The sequence below is a fragment of the Hemitrygon akajei genome, chromosome 28 (genome assembly GCF_048418815.1).
Source record: "Hemitrygon akajei chromosome 28, sHemAka1.3, whole genome shotgun sequence".
NCBI lineage: Eukaryota > Metazoa > Chordata > Chondrichthyes > Myliobatiformes > Dasyatidae > Hemitrygon > Hemitrygon akajei.
Genome location: NC_133151.1, coordinates 3,042,751 through 3,058,616, shown reverse-complemented (window position 1 = coordinate 3,058,616; position 15,866 = coordinate 3,042,751). Strand labels below are relative to the sequence as shown.

At 47.6% G+C, this 15,866-nt stretch overlaps 1 protein-coding gene across 4 annotated transcripts in view; it reads right to left on the bottom strand.

Moving 5' to 3' along the window:
* LOC140717621 (spectrin beta chain, non-erythrocytic 1-like) overlaps window positions 1–15,866 on the bottom strand; it is a 448,197-nt gene that overhangs the window by 91,139 nt on the left and 341,192 nt on the right. For all 4 annotated transcript variants that reach the window (XM_073031202.1, XM_073031201.1, XM_073031203.1 and 1 more), the window contains exons 15-16: window positions 15,357–15,494; window positions 1,055–1,811 (exon numbers count right to left, since the gene is read on the bottom strand). In XM_073031202.1, the coding sequence (XP_072887303.1) occupies window positions 1,055–1,811; window positions 15,357–15,494 (895 nt within the window). The remainder of the gene's footprint in view (window positions 1–1,054; window positions 1,812–15,356; window positions 15,495–15,866) is intronic.

Below are 15,866 nucleotides of genomic sequence, written 5' to 3'. Positions count from 1 at the left end.
TGTTCCGATACCAGCAACAGCTTTTACCAAGGAGGAAAAGGGTAGCAGGTGCATGGGAACAATAGAAATGAAGGCTTCCCTCCGTATAACTTGGAAATGTACACCGCCAATTAATCATTAGTACACACCCGATTATACTGAATTACCATGAGTACTTCAAGAAGGCAGCTCATCTCACGGGCAATTATAGGTGGGCATATTCACTGGCTTTGCCGGTGGATTGGCCACCCCAAAAAAACTTTCAGTCATCAACAGAAGAGATTTTGAAGATAGCAACACACACACACTCACACACTCACACACACACACACACACACACACACACACACACACACACACACACACACACACACACACACACACACACACACACACACACACACACACACACACACACACACACACACACACACACACACACACACACACACACAACGCTGGAGGAACTCAGCAGGCCAGGCAGCAGCTATGGAAAAGAGTGAACAGTCGATGTTTTGGCCTGAGAGCTTTCAGCAGGACTTCCAGCATCTGCAGACTTTCTCTTGTTTGTGAGGCCAGGTGAGGGGAAGGTGGTTGAGTTAGGGAGGGGGGGGGTGGGACGGTGAGCTGCTGGGAGGTGACAGGCAGGTGAGGAGACGAGAAGGGCTGAGAAGGGAGCCAGAATGGGGACTGGAAAACGAGAGGAAGGGGAGGGGAAAGAAATGACTGGAAGTTAGAGAAATCGGTGTTCATGCCGTCAGGTTGGAGGCTGCCCAGACAGAAAATGAGGAGTTTCTACTCCAACCAGAGAGTGGCCTCATTGTGCCATGGACTGACATGTCAGAATGGGGACGGGCAGTGGAATTAAAACGGTTGGCCAATGGGACAACCTGCTCACTGCAGACTCTACGCCGGCAATTATTTTAAAATTACCCGGCTGCACGACACCCACACCTCGCCCCAGATGTTTAGAATTTTTATCCTAATCCTCTGCCTACGCACACTAGCTGCACGTTGTCAAGGTGTTTCTAGATTTAACACTGTGACTGTGAAGTCTGCCCGTGTGAAAGAATACCTGATTGTTAAGGAATCCTTCAGCCTGCTTCACGTCACGCAGGAAGATCTGATAGCCATACACTTGCGCCAGGAGATTATACCTATTCTCCCACATCTGGCTCAGTTCATTCCAGCCCGTGTCAAGAGCTTGCAGCCGCTGGTGCAGGAACATGTACTGGGCATCCGTCTGGTCTTGCGTCACCTCTTCCCCGACGCTCCTCATCCGCTCGTAGTCGTTCTTGTAGTTGTCGATCTCCTTCTTGATGTTCTCATGCTGGGTGAGGAGCTTCTCGGCGTCGGCCAAGTTCGTGGCCATGTCCTCCGAGGCAATGGCGGTCTGCGTCCGGGACAGCCACGACTGGAAGTCGTCCAGGTCCCGCAGGAACTCCTGCAGCTTGCTGGCCTCGCCCAGCGATTCCTCCCGTCTCTTCATGGTGTCCTTGAGGTCCTCCCAGACACCGTTGATTTCCGAGAGTCTGGCTAAGATGGCCTGAGCCTGCTCCGGGTGCTCCGCGGCGAGCTTCTCGGCTTCTTTCTGCAGGTCGTCCAGTTTACCCTGGATGGCCTCCAAGTCCCGCTCCATCCCAGTCAACTTGCGCTGGAGGGCCATCACACCAGCTAGGTCGTTTCCGAGACTCTCAGTCGACTCAATGACTTTGGTCTTCTCTTTAATCCAGGACTTCGTTTCATTGCATTCAAGGTGGTAATTCTGGATGCTGAGCGCAGAGCTCAGGGCTTCCTTCTTCTGATCTGCCAGGCCCCGGAACTGATCCCAGCTGGAAAAAAAGTACATTACAAAAAAAAAGATATGAGCTTTGTTTCTTTTGGAGTATAAACATCAGCCCTCAAGAGCCAAACCTACATTCTCAGTAAAATCTTGCCAGTGAGCAGTGGAAGAGAAGATTAGAAGCATTCTTACAGGTCCCCGTTGAACGCAGCTCCCCCACAAGAGGACCATTTCCAAACCCTGACACACACAGGGGACCAGTGTTAAAAAGACAAAGCTGAGGAGAGTTGTAAACTTAGTCGGCACCATCCTATGGAATACTAGCTTCCATAGTTTACTGTGAGCAGTTCTGGGCTCCTTATTTAAGAAAGGATGTGCTGACGTTGGAGAGGGTTCAGAGAAGATTCACTAGAATTATTCCGGGAATGAGAGGATTAACATACGAGGAACGTTTGACCGCTCTTGGACTGTACTCCTTGGAGTTTAGAAGAATGAGGGGGGGGACCTCATAGAAACATTTCGAATGTTAAAAAGCATGGACAGAGTGGATGTGGCAATGTTGTTTCCCATGGTGGGGGAGTCTAGTACGAGAGGACATGACTTGAGGATTGCAGGGCGCCCATTCAGAACAGAGATGTGAAAAAAAATTTTTAGCCAGAGGGTGGTGAATCTGTGGAATTTGTTGCCACGGGCGGCAGTGGAGGTCAAGTCATTGGGTGGATTTAAGGCAGAGATTGATAGGTATCTGAGTAGCCAGGGCATCAAAGGTTATGGTGAGAAGGCGGGGGAGTGGGACTAAAGGGGAGATTGGATCACCTCATGATGAAATGGCAGAACAGACTCGATGGGCCGAATGGCCGGCTTCTGCTCCTTTGTCTTATGGTCTTGTCTTATCCAGGACATCTTCAAAGAGTGGTGCCTCAAAAAAAGGCAGCGTCCATGATTAAGGACCCCCATTACCCAGGACATGCCCTCTTCTCATTCTACCAACAGGGAGGAGGTACAGGAGCCTGAAGACACACACTCAACGATTCAGGAACAGCTTCTTCCCCTCTGCTATCCAATTTCTGAACAGACAATGAACCCATGAACACTACCTCACTACTTCTTTTAATTTCTAATTTTGCACCACTTATTTAACTACTTTATATGTATATATATTTATATATACTTACTGTAGTTTACAGTTTTTTCTATTATTTTATATTGCATTGCACTGCAGCCGCAAAGTCAACGAATTTCACAACACATGGGTGATTCTGATTCTCCTCGGGACATCCTGTGAATTACTGAGACCTTGTAAATACTGACACCCTCCTGTTAAATAATCTCACCTTTGCTTAAGTGGCTGTGTACTTAACGACAGACTCTGAGGGACCTGCGATAAATACCGCCACACCCTGAAGATGAAGATTAGCTTCATCTGTCACACGTTATGTCGGAACGATCCGTGAGAAGTGTCGTTTGCATCACATGAAATGGGCAGGGATTGTGCTGGTAGCAGCCCGCAGGTATTGTCAAGCCCCCAGCACCAACACAGCATGCCCACAATCTACTAGTCTCCACCCATACGTTTTAGAATGTGAGACGCCCGAAGGAAACCTATGCGGTCACGGGGAGATCGTACGAACTCGTTACCGACAGCGGCGGGTATTGAACTCTGGTGATTGCGCTAACCGCTATGGTACTATGCCCCCGTTTCATGTAAATACGGCCTCCTCGGGAGCCTCTGGAAGCACAGCGACTCCCAGAAATCTCCCGAGAGAAGTAGTGAACTATAAAACTACTGAAAGCTGACAGGAGACCGCCTGCGTTAACTGGCACAATTCCACAGAATCTCCCTTTCTGTACGGACACACGAAGCCTCCCATGAGTCCTAATACCCCCCCTGCTTTACCCCACACTCCCAGGCTCCCTGTGGCGGTTCCAGAGATCTTCCGTAAAGACACGTGCAAGGACTTCCTGCAATCTTGGCACACGATCAGAAACACACACGAGTGCTGGAGGAGCTCAGCAGGCCAGGCAGCGTCTATGGAAAGGAGTACACAGTCGATGTTTCGGGCCCAGGACCTTCTTCAGGACTGAGAAGGACAGGGGGGCGGGGGAGATGCCTGAATAAAAATGTGGGGGGGAGGGGAAGGAGTCTAGCTGAAGCCAGGTGAGTGGGACGCCACATGGCACAAGCTTCCAGGAAGGATAGGTGGCTGTGGTGACGGTCGAAGATTCGGAGGGCAGCAGAGATCGCAGAGGGGGAGCAGTGAGAGAGGGGTTTTCACCGAGCTCCCGTCGAAGGGAAGATTTAAACTCCTGCAGGGAAGGCGTCCTTCGAAGAGACTGGGCAGTAGAGAACAGAAAGCTTCTTTGAAGCACCTGATGCTCCTACAAATGCTGCCAGACTCTCGGTGATTCCACGTGCACAGCGTAACTCCCCCAGACTTTAGATCAGTGTGTGGGTGGGCACGGAGCAGTTGGGCCAACGGTCTGTTTCTGTGCACTATGATCCCAGCAACCAATCCATTACTAATGGACACCTACAACACTGCAAATGCGAGATTTCCTTCAGACATTTCATCGTACTTCAAAACTATTGCTTGGTGGGTGGTGGAGGGCTAATGGGGGGGGGGGAGGGAGATGGGGGCTCTCTTGTGGAAGGAGGGAAGGGGGCTCTATGATTCTGTCTTGTTCAGAATTCCTGGAGGCTGAGGGAAGATCTGATCAAAACGTAGAAAACCTACAGCGCAATGCAGGCCCTGGATAGAGGTTTATAAGGTTATGAGAGGCACAGATTGAGTAGACAAGGGAGTACAGGTTTCCCCTGCTATCTGAAGGTAGAGCGTTCCTATGAAACCGTTCATAAGCCGAAATGTCGTAAATCGAAGAAGCAATTACCATTAACTTTTATGGGAAAAATTTTTGAGCGTTCCCAGACCCAAAAAATAACCTACCAAATCAAACCAAATAACACATAAAACCTAAAATAACACGAACATACAGTAAAAGCAGGAATGACATGATAAATATACACCCTATATAAAATAGAAATATTGTTATGTACGGTGTAGTTTCACCTATCAAGATCGGGAAAACAGCGAGCCAAAATCGATTTAGAGAAAAAAAATCGACACGTACACGCATTTGCACACAACTGCCCGCACAAGGCTTCACGGTCATGGTAGTCTTTCTCGGGGTAAACACATGTATAAAGCGGGCGACACACACAAAATGCTGTGTTGCTTGAATTTCCAGCATCTGCAGATTTCCTCGTGTTTGCTGTATAAAGCGGGCGTCTCTTTCTCGTAAAAGCGAAGATCCTCTTCGGTTAGCGAAAACGGGTGCTAATGTAGGTCTTTGGTAACAGCGAGCTGTCGTAAAGCGAACGCTAGAAAAACGGGGGCCACCTGCATCTGGTTCCCAGGGTTGAAATGCCTAATACCAGAGGGCGCGCACTGAAGGTGAGAGGGGGATGTGAGGGGTAAGTTTTTTTACTCAGAGAGTGGTGGATGCCTGGTATGGGGGTAGAGGCAAATACATTAGAGGCTTTTAAGAGACGTTTGGATCGGCACACGGATGTGAGGAAGATGGAGGGATGCGGACACGGTGTAGGGAGGAGGGATCAGTGTTTGGATGTTTTTGACTTGCTTTTTAGCTGGTACAGCACAAGATTGTGGGCCGAATGGCCCGTTCATGGGGCTGTACCGTTCTAGGTTCAGTATACCGACGAGAAGGACGAAGGGGAAAAGTGCACCCAAGACCAGCTTTTGGGTTAGCAAGAGAGCAGGAAGTTAGCAGAGGGAATAGCAGGTGAGAAAGCGTGAGGTTTCCACTTTAAAAGGGAGACCGAAGAAAAACAAGTTATTTTATCAGAGTGAGAATAGAAAGTGCAAGGGGATTAAGGGCGGGCACCTAATGTGAAGAATGAAAAAAACACACAGCTTGCGTGTAGAGCGAGTCATTATTGGAATGCTGGGCTTGACTGTAAGAACGTGATTATACAGTATTGTTCAAAAGTCTTGGGCACAAATATATATAGCTTGCCCTAAGACTTTTGCACAGTACTGCAGTAATTTTATGTAATGCATTGTACTGCTGCCGCACACAAAAAAAAATAATTGTGAGTGATGATAAACCTGATTCTGAAATGGGCCTCCACTGTGGACTGAGAGTGGGCAGGGAGGGAGGGAAGGGGGCAGGGAGAGGGGAATCACGTCTGGGAAAAGGGGACTGGAGAGGGAAGCACCAGAGAGACATCCTGTCGATCAATAAACCAATTGTTTCGAATCAAATATCCTTGCCCTGGTGTCTCAGGACTGGGTGAGCCTGGAGCTGCACCACCACCAACCGCCCGGGCATTCCTTTGTCCTCGCCACTCCCAACATCCTTCGCTGCTGCGGGATCTACAAACTCACTCTCCGCTCCCCGCTGACAAATACAGTACTGTGCAAAGTTAGTGCCCCATCTCCCCCTCGTACCCCATTCCTTATTTATTTATGTTTGTGTGTGTTTGTTTGTTTATTTATTTATTATGTTTCCCCCCCTTTTTTTCTCTCTCTCTTTTTCCTCCCTCTGTCCCTCTCACCATAACTCTCTGCCCATCCTCTGGTGCTCCTCTCCCACTTTCTTTCTCCCTAGGCCTCCCACCCCATGATCCTCTCCCTTCTCCAGCCTCCTATCCCTTTTGCCAATCACCTTTCCGGCTCTCAGCTTCACCCCACCCCCTCCGGTCTTCTCCTATCATTTCGGATCTCCTCCTCCCCCTCCAACTTTCAAATCTCTTACTAATCTCTTCTTTCAGTTAGTCCTGACAAAGGGTCTCGGCCCGAAACGTCGACTGTACTTTTTCCTATAGATGCTGCCTGGCCTGCTGTGTTCCACCAGCACTTTTTGTGTGTGTTACTGTGCAAAGGTCTTAGGCTCCCTAGCTACAGTTGCAAGAAAAAGTTTGTGAACCCTTTGCAATGACCTGGTTTTCTGCATCAATTACTCATAAAATGTGGTCTGATCTTCATCATGAGTCACAATAATAGACAAACACAATCTGCCTTAACGAATAACACCCAAAGAACTGCACTTCTTCTCATCAATACTGAGCACTCGTTTAAACAATCGCAGTCTGGTTCTAAAAAGTATGTGAACCTCTGAGTAATGCCTTCTACAAAAGCTCTTGCGAATCAGGTGTTCCAATCAATGAGATGTGATTGAAGGTGTGGGTTGTCGAGGTGCCCTGTCCTTTCAAAAAGACACACAAAGTCAGGTTACTGACAGAGCCTGCTCTTCCCAAGAAAGATCTGTTTACTTGTGCCCTGCCTCGATCGAAACATCTACCAGAGGACCTTTAGAAGAAGAATTAGAGAGAAACATGAAACTAGAAAAGGATACAAGAGCATTTCTGAAGTTCATCAGTCCACAGTAAGAGAAATCGTCTACAAATGGAGGAAATTCAGTACTGTTGTGACGCCCCCAAGGAGTGGGCGTCCTGCAAAGATCACACCAAGGGCACAACGTGCAAAGCTGAAGGAGGTAAAAAAAGAACACAAGGGCAACAACAAAAGGCCTGCAGAACTCTCTAGAACTTGCTAAAGTCTCTACAAGATAAACACTGAACAAGAATGGTGTTCATAGAAGGACACCACAGAGGAAACCACTGCTCTCGAAAAAACATTGCTGCACATCTCAAGATTGCAAAAGGCTACCTGGATGTTCTACAAAGCTTCTGGGACGATGGTCTGTGGACAGATGAGACAAAATTTGAACATTTTGGCAGAAATGCACACCACTAGGTTTGAAAGGAAAAGGGCATGGCACACCAACATCAAAACCTTATCCCAACTGTGAAGCATGGTGGAAGGAGCATCACGGTTTTGGGCTGCTTTGCTGCCCCAGGGTCCGGAGAGTTTGCAATTGTTGAGGGAACAATTAATTCAAAATTGTATCGTGACATTTTACAGGAGAGTGTCAGGGCAGCGGTCCATCACCTGAAGCTTAATAGAAGTTGGATGATGCAATAAGACAATGATCCAAAACACAAGAGTAAATCAACAACAGAATGGTTTAAAAAGAAGAAAATCTGTGTTTTGGAATGGCCAAGTCAGAGTCCAGACCTTAACCCAGTTGAGATGCTGTGGCATGACCTGAAGAGGGCTGTTCATGCAAGTTATCCCAGAAATATTGATGAACTGAAACAGTCTTGTATGGAGGAATGGTTGAAAATTCCTCTTCGCGCCATGCAAATCTTATCAGCAGCTACAGGAAATGTTTGGTGGAAGTTATTGCTGCTAAAGGAGGTTCTACCAGTTAATAAATACAAGGGCTCATGTACTTTTTCCAGCCCGGACTGTAAATGATTAAACAATGTGTTCCATTAAAGACATGAAGCGTGCAATTGTTTGTGTGTTATTAGTTTAGGCAGATTGTGTTTGTCTATTATTGTGACTCAGATGAAAGACCAGACCACATTTTATGAGTAATTAATGCAGAAAACCAGGTAATTACTGGTGAGACCACACGTGGGGTACGAGGCACCCCCTTGGTCTCCAGAAGGACCTGCTTGTTGATTCACTAGACTGACGGAGTTGAAAGGGTTGACAAATGAAGAAAGGCTGAGCAGGTTAGGCCCACTGCTCCATGGAGTGGAGGACTGAGGTGATCCTGCTGAAACAAATGAGGAGACAGAGAGTGGAGGCTCAGACCAATTTTGAGATACAGCACGGTAACGTCCTTCTGGCCCAACGAGCCCAGGCCACCCAATTACCCCCACGTGACCAATTACCTACCAAACCATAAGATACAGGATCAGAATTAAGCCATTCGGCCCATCGGTTCTGCTTCGCCACTCCACCATGGCTGATTTATAATCGCTCTCAACCCCACTCTCCTGACTTCTCCCCGCAACCTTTGACACCCTTACTAACCGAGAATCTGTGTCAACCTCTGCTTTAAACAAACCCAGGGACCCGGCCTCCACAGCCATCCATGGCAATGAATTCCACACATCCACCACTCTCTGGCTAAAGAAATTCCTACTCATCCTTGTCCTAAAGAGACATCCCTCTTGTCTGAGGCTGTGCCCTCTGCTCCTAGGCTCCTCCACGATATGAAACATCCCCTCCACATCCATGTCTTTCAATATTCAAAGGGTTTCAAATAAATCCTCTCCTTTCAGCAAGTACAGGCCCAGAGCTATCAAACGCTCCTCATAGAGCTCTAGAATTGGGGAGAAAACCAGAGCACCCAGAGGAAATGCACAAGACGACAGGGAAAACATGCCAGTTCCATACAAACAGTAGTGGATATGACCCTGGGCCACCGGCACTGTTCCAACGTTACACTGACCACCATGCTGCTGCGCTGCCTCTTCCTACGCGGGGTCGTCTGGGAACGTCAGCACAACTTCAGAATAAAGAACTGGGCATTTAAGACGCAGCTGACACAAGGAATTTCCAAACGTCTTTGCAATTCTCTTTCCCCAGAGAGCTATGGCGGCAGAGTCGTTGACGACATTAAGATTCAGATACATTTATTTATGACTGCAAGAGGACCACAACCTACAGGTAGGGTTTGGAGGCTCGTGTGCCTCAATGATTCGGAGGGCGATGTTGGCTGGAGTCAGGGCCCTGTGCTTTGGCTTTTGGGAGGGCCATAGAAACATAGAAAACCTACAGTATAATACGGGCCCTTCGGCTCACAATGCTGTGCCAAACATGTCCTCACCTTAGAAATTACCTAGGCTTACCCATAGCCCTCTATTTTTCTAAGCTCCATGTACCTATCTAGGAGTCTCTTAAAAGACCCTATCGTATCCACCTCCACCACTGTCGCCGGCAGCCCATTCCACGCACTCACCACTCTCTGTGTAAAAAACTTACCCCTGACATCTCCTCTGTACCTACCCCCCAGCACCTTAACCCTGTGTCCTCTCGTGCTAGCCATTTCAGCCCTGGGAAAAAGCCTCTGACTATCCACACGATCAATGCCTCTCATCATCATTTGGGTCATGCCTGTCCCAAAAGAGGTCCCAGTGATCCAGAAATCTGAATCCCTGCCCCCTGCTCCAATCCTTCAGCCATGCATTTATCCTCCACCTCACTCTATTCCTATACTCACCATTGTGCAGTACAGGCAGTAATCCCGAGATTATTACCTTGAGGTCCTGCTTCCCAACTTCTTTCCTAACTCCCTCTCTGTTTTCAGGACCTCTTCCCTTTTCCTACCTATGTCATTGGTATTGGAGTATAAAAGTATAAATTTTAACTATGAAGTCAGTTATTTGCTATGCATGTACTCAATTTAGTAGAATGAAATCTTAGGAATGTAGAAGACAATGGTGTGTTAATGAGAGGTAGCTAAAGAGCTAAAGAAATGTAGATTAGAACATTGCTCAGTTCTGAGTTTATTATTTGCTATGCATGTACCGAATTTGGTAGGAGACTAAAATCTTAAGAATGTAGAAGACAATGGTGTGTTAATGAGAGGTAGCTAAGAGATTAGATTAGAACATGATTAAGTCAATTGATAGAAACAATAGGGACATGATGTACGTGTAGTACTTGCAATACGCAACTATAGATCGATTACATATGCTAATACAACTGGACCAGGAGATTGCTATAAAAAATGCTATGTACAAGGATCGGTGGGCAGTCAGCGACTAGCTCAATGACTGTCTCAGCTTTGATTTGCAAATTAAAGTTGAACTCTTCTTGAAGAATCTTCTGCGTCTCTTGGTCATTTGTGAGGCACGAAAAACCACGACATTGGTAGCTCACCTTCCCACTTCAGGATATTGTGGACGTGATCAGAAACATCCCAGACCCTGGCACCTAGGAGGCGAACTACCATCCGTGTTTCTTTCCTGTGTCCACAGAATCGCCTGGCTGATCCCCCTAACTATAGAGTCCCTTATTACTGATGCCTTCTTCCTTTCCCTACCCTCCTGAGCCACAAGGCCAGACTCTGTGCCAGAGGCAGGGCCACTGTTGCTCCCCCCAGGTAGGCCGTCCCCCCAACAGTACTCAAACAAGGGGGACAGCTACTGGGGTACTCTCTAGTATCTGACCCTTGCCTTTCCCTCTCCTGACTGTTACCCACTTACCTGTCTCCTGAGGCCCCGGTGTGACTATTTATCCTATCAGCTCCTCACTTTCTCTAACCAGATGAAGGTCATCGAGCTGCAGCTCCAGTTCCCTAACCCGGTCCCTAAGGAGCTGCAGCTCAACGCACCTGGTGCAGATGTGGCCTTCCCACATCTGACAGCCAGTTCAGAACACCAGCCTCACAGACATACTTCCTGTTTCTATTCCTTACAAGCAGCTCATCTCGCCTCGACTCGCTATCGCCTAAGCCCCATTGAGCCAAAGCCCTCCTACTCAGTCTACCTCTACACTGTCGCCCACTCTATAAAACTGTCTCTTTTTAAACTTTTCGAGCTGGTCTAACTCGCTGACATCCACGCGCTTGTGCTGTCGTCCCTCGATCAAAACCGTCACCCGTGCCAAACAGGTCAAAGGTTAGAGGCCAGACTGCGAGCGGCCCACTGGTCCTCCAGGCTAATAAACCTGACTGGTCAAATAAAAACAAAATCATTACGGAAACAGCAATGAAGAATCCTTCAATATCTGTGTGCGACCGATGGAGGACCTTCACGACGCAGGATCCAGTGGATTCAGGGGTTACTCCTGATCCTGCGTCGGTGGAGAGAGAGAGAGAGAAGTGAAGCTGGGCTGGAGACCTTTGGACGGAACTGACAGATGTTAGAGTCAAAGAGAATCAGAGTCGAAGTGAGTTCAGAAACGGGAAGGATTACAGGGAAGGCCGATGGTAGCATAGAAGGCAGGAGTTACAAATCGGCAAACGAATGAAGGGTCTCGGCCCAGAATGCCGACTCTTTATTCCTCTCCGTTAGATGCTGGCTGACGTGCCGAGTTCCTCCAGCCGTTTGTGTGTGTGCTATGTTGAAAAGCTCATATAAGTGGTTTCATATAATTCAGGCCTTTAATTTTTTTAAGCAACACACACAAAATGCTGGTGGAACGCAGCAGGCCAGGCAGCATCTATAGGGAGAAGCACTGTCGACGTTTCGGGCCGAGACCCTTCGTCAGGACTAACTGAAAGGAAAGATAGTGAGAGATTTGAAAGTAGGAGGTGGAGGGGGAAATGCGAAATGATAGGAGAAGACTGGAGGGGGTGGGGTGAAGCTGAGAGCTGGAAAAGTGATTGGCAAAAGGGATACAGAGCTGGAGAAGGGAAAGGATCATGGGACGGGAGGCCGCGGGAGGGAGCACCAGAGGGAGATGGAGAACAGGCAGAGCGATGGGCATAAAGAGAAGAAAAAGGGGGATGGGGGAAAAAACTAAATATATCAGGGATGGGGTAAGAAGGAGAGGAGGGGCATTAACGGAAGTTAGATAAGTCAATGTTCATGCCATCAGGTTGGAGGCTACCCAGCCGGTATATAAGGTGTTGTTCCTCCAACCTGAATGTGGCTTCATCTTGACAGTAGAGGAGGCCATGGATAGATATATCAGAATGGGAATGGGACATGGAATTAAAATGTGTGACCACTGGGAGATCCCGCCCTCTCTGGCGGACAGAGCGTAAGTGTTCAGCGAAACGGTTATTCATTTACGGGACGTGGGCTTTGCCAGCTAAGCTAGCCTTTATTGCCCATCCCTAGCTGCCCTTGAGAAGGTGGTGATGAGCTGCCTTCTTGAACTGCTGCAGTCCCTGAGCTGTAGGTACACCCACAGTGCTGTTAGGGAGGCAATTCCATTATTTTGACCCAGCGACAATGAAGGAACAGCGATATGTTTCCGAGCCAGGATGGGCAGTGACTCGGAGGGGGATTTCCGAGTGGTGGTGTTCCCGGGTATCTGCTGTTCTTGTCCTTCTAGACGGTGGTGTTCGTGGGTCTGGAAGGTGCTGCCTCAGGAACTTTGGTGTGTTGTCGCAGTGCATCTTGTAGATAGTACACACTGCGGCAACCGTCCGTCGATGGTGGGGGGATTGGATGCTTGTGGAAGGGGTACCAATCGAGTGGGCAAAGAATACAAATGAGAGAGGGGCCAGAACAGCTTACTGTCTTACCGGTCCTGGCACATCGTTTCCCTACATCTTCTGCCACGTTATCAATTCTGAAAGTCCCCCCGAAACAGCTGAGCAAGCGACTCAGTCCAGGGAAATTGAGGATGACCAATACAGAGGGAGGAAGCTTCCGGAAGGAATAGGGAATGGGTTGGTTATTACAAGTTATGCTGCTGGCATTTAGGGGAGCAATGAAGGTTCTCCACCGCTGCCTGCCCTTGGCCAGATATAGAGGGATTCATCATCGCTTTTTCCCTAACAATTTTCCTTTCTTTAACCAGTGAGGGTAGTTAGCCCTGACGTGAACCACCCCTCCCCCCATCTGGAGGACCAGTGGACAACTCTTAGTCTGTCTTCTACCCTTCGACCTGCTTGGTACGGGCGACCCTGTCAAGAGCGTAAAGCCCTGACTTCAGCCAATATCGTCCTCTGGATCACTGAGGCACGCAGCTCTCAAATCCTAGGACAAGGTTGCAGCCCTCTTGGAGGAGGGTTTGGACAATATCTGAACTTACGCTTATGGCATCAGAAGGGTTAAATCCAAAATCAGGATTTAAGTGCATAATGTAGGCTGATACTCCAGTACTGAGAGGGAGGCGGAGATCAGCTGTGGTGCCCTAAAAATATACATACATTCCTATTTTGACTACTGCACTGCCAGGTATGACATCAGACTCTCCTTTAAGGACTCTCCAGGACACGTCCTCTTCTCCCTGCTACCATCAGGGAGGAGGGTACAGGAGCCTCAAGACACACACTCAACAGCTCTTTAGAAACAGCCTCTTCCCCTCTGCCACCAGATTTCTGAAAAGTCATAAGAACGTAAGAAACAGGAGCAGGAGTCGGCCATCCGGCCCGTCGAGCCTGATGGGCAACTTGTTCAATAAGTTGCCATTCAATAAGATCATGGCTGATCTGGCCATGAACTCATCTCCACCTACCTGCCTTTTCCCCATAACCCTCAATCCCCCTACTGTGCAAAAATCTATCCAACCTTGTCTTAAATATATTTACTGAGGTAGCCTTCATTGGGCAGAGAATTCCACAGATTCACCACTCTCCGTTAGTTCCTCCTCATCTCCGTCCTAAATCTACTCCCCTGAATCTTGAGGCTGTGTCCCCTAGTTCTAGTCTCACCTACCACTGGAAACAACTTTCCTGCCTCCATCTTATCTACCTTTTAATAATTTAATATATTTCTATAAGATCTCCTCTCATTCTTCTGAATTCCAGAAGTACATTCCCAGGAGACTCAATCATTTCCTGGTATGAGGGATGGGGAGGCTACTGCACAGGACCAAAAGAAGCTGTCGAGGGTTGTAGATTTAGTCAGCTCCATCTTGGGTACTAGCCTACAAAGTTCCCAGGATATCTTCAGGGAGCGGTGTGTCAGAAAGGCAGCGTCCATTATTAAGGACCTCCAGCACCAGGACATGCCCTTTTCTCACTGTTACCATCAGGGAGGAGGTACAAGAGCCTGAAGGCACATATTCAGCAATTCAGCAACAGCTTCTTCCCCTCTGCCATCCGATTCCTAAATGGACATTGAACCCCTGGACACTACCTCACTTTTTTAAATATATTATTTGTTTTTTTGCACAATTTGTAATCTATTCAATATACGTACACTGTAATTTATTTATTTATTCATTCATTATTATTATTTTTTTCTTCTATATTGTGTATTGCATTGAACTGCTGCTGCTAAGTTAACAAATTTCATGACACATGCTGGTGATAATAAACCTGAATCTCTCCTTATAGTCAAACCCCATCAAATCCACTACTCATTATTCCTCTTCTATCAACAATGCATCATCATCGTCCTATCTATCTTCTACCTGTATATTTATTTATCCACGATCTATGTCTTATACAGCACTGCTGCCACAAAACAAATTTCATGGCATAATAATAATAGGCATCCGTTAGTCTCGAGAGACCATGGATTTACACCTTGGAAGGTTTTCAGGGCGCAGGCCTGGGCAGGGTTGTATGGGAGACCGGCAGTTGCCCAAGCTGCAAGCCTTCCCCTCTCCACGCCACCGATGTTGTCCAAGGGAAGGGCAAGGGCCGATACAGCTTGGCACCGGTGTCATCGCAGAGCAATGTGTGGTTAAGTGCCTTGCTCGAGGACACAACACGCTGCCTCAGCTGAGGCTCGAACCAGTGACCTTCAGATCACTAGACCAACGCCTTAACCACCTGGCCACGCGCCAACACATTCATGGCAATATGCCAATGATAATACACCCGAATCTGATTATTGCTTTAATAAATGAATAAAATAGGGAAATGGAAAAAAATATTACATGGATATAAATTTATATTCACTCATTGTGGAGACGGATCACTTTCTGCCACGGACACAGTGCGTGATAAATTTTACCGTTATAATTCACTGGTGGTTTGGGTGAGACCACACAAAGGAGTTCCGTCAGTGATTCCAACAAGTGCTTTGCTGGCTTTACAGACGCCAACGGGGCACCGAGTCTCCTGGCGCTTGCGATGGGCTCACCTGCTGTTTAGCTGGTCTCTCATGCCAGTCACCTCATCCTTGTTACGGTGCTCGGTGCTTAGCAACTGGCTGGCCACCTGGTTGACGGCTGAGATCCGGGAGGCTTGGCTGTTCATCTCCGGCTCCAGCGTTTCGAACCTGAAACCAAAATTTAAACAGTGAGTACAAATTCCGTAGATTTATTCAACATTAATGCTTACGATGAACGATGCCATTTATAAATCGCCTTCGGCGTGCTAAATTTATCCAGCAACAGCATTAAATAAAACCTGACAAATCAACTGAAGATGATATTTAGATAGGTAACTATAAGCCTAATTAATGAGGAAAATTTTAATAAATATATTATAACCTGTTAAATGTCAAAGTGGGTGGTTAGCCTTCTCCCGTCTGGCTGCAACTCCATTGCCCTCTGTGATTTATTCAAAGCACTGATTTATTCAAAGGATCCTAATCGTGAAAAACTTGGTCTCCATCAACATGACAGGAGACGTGAGATGGCAGATACAT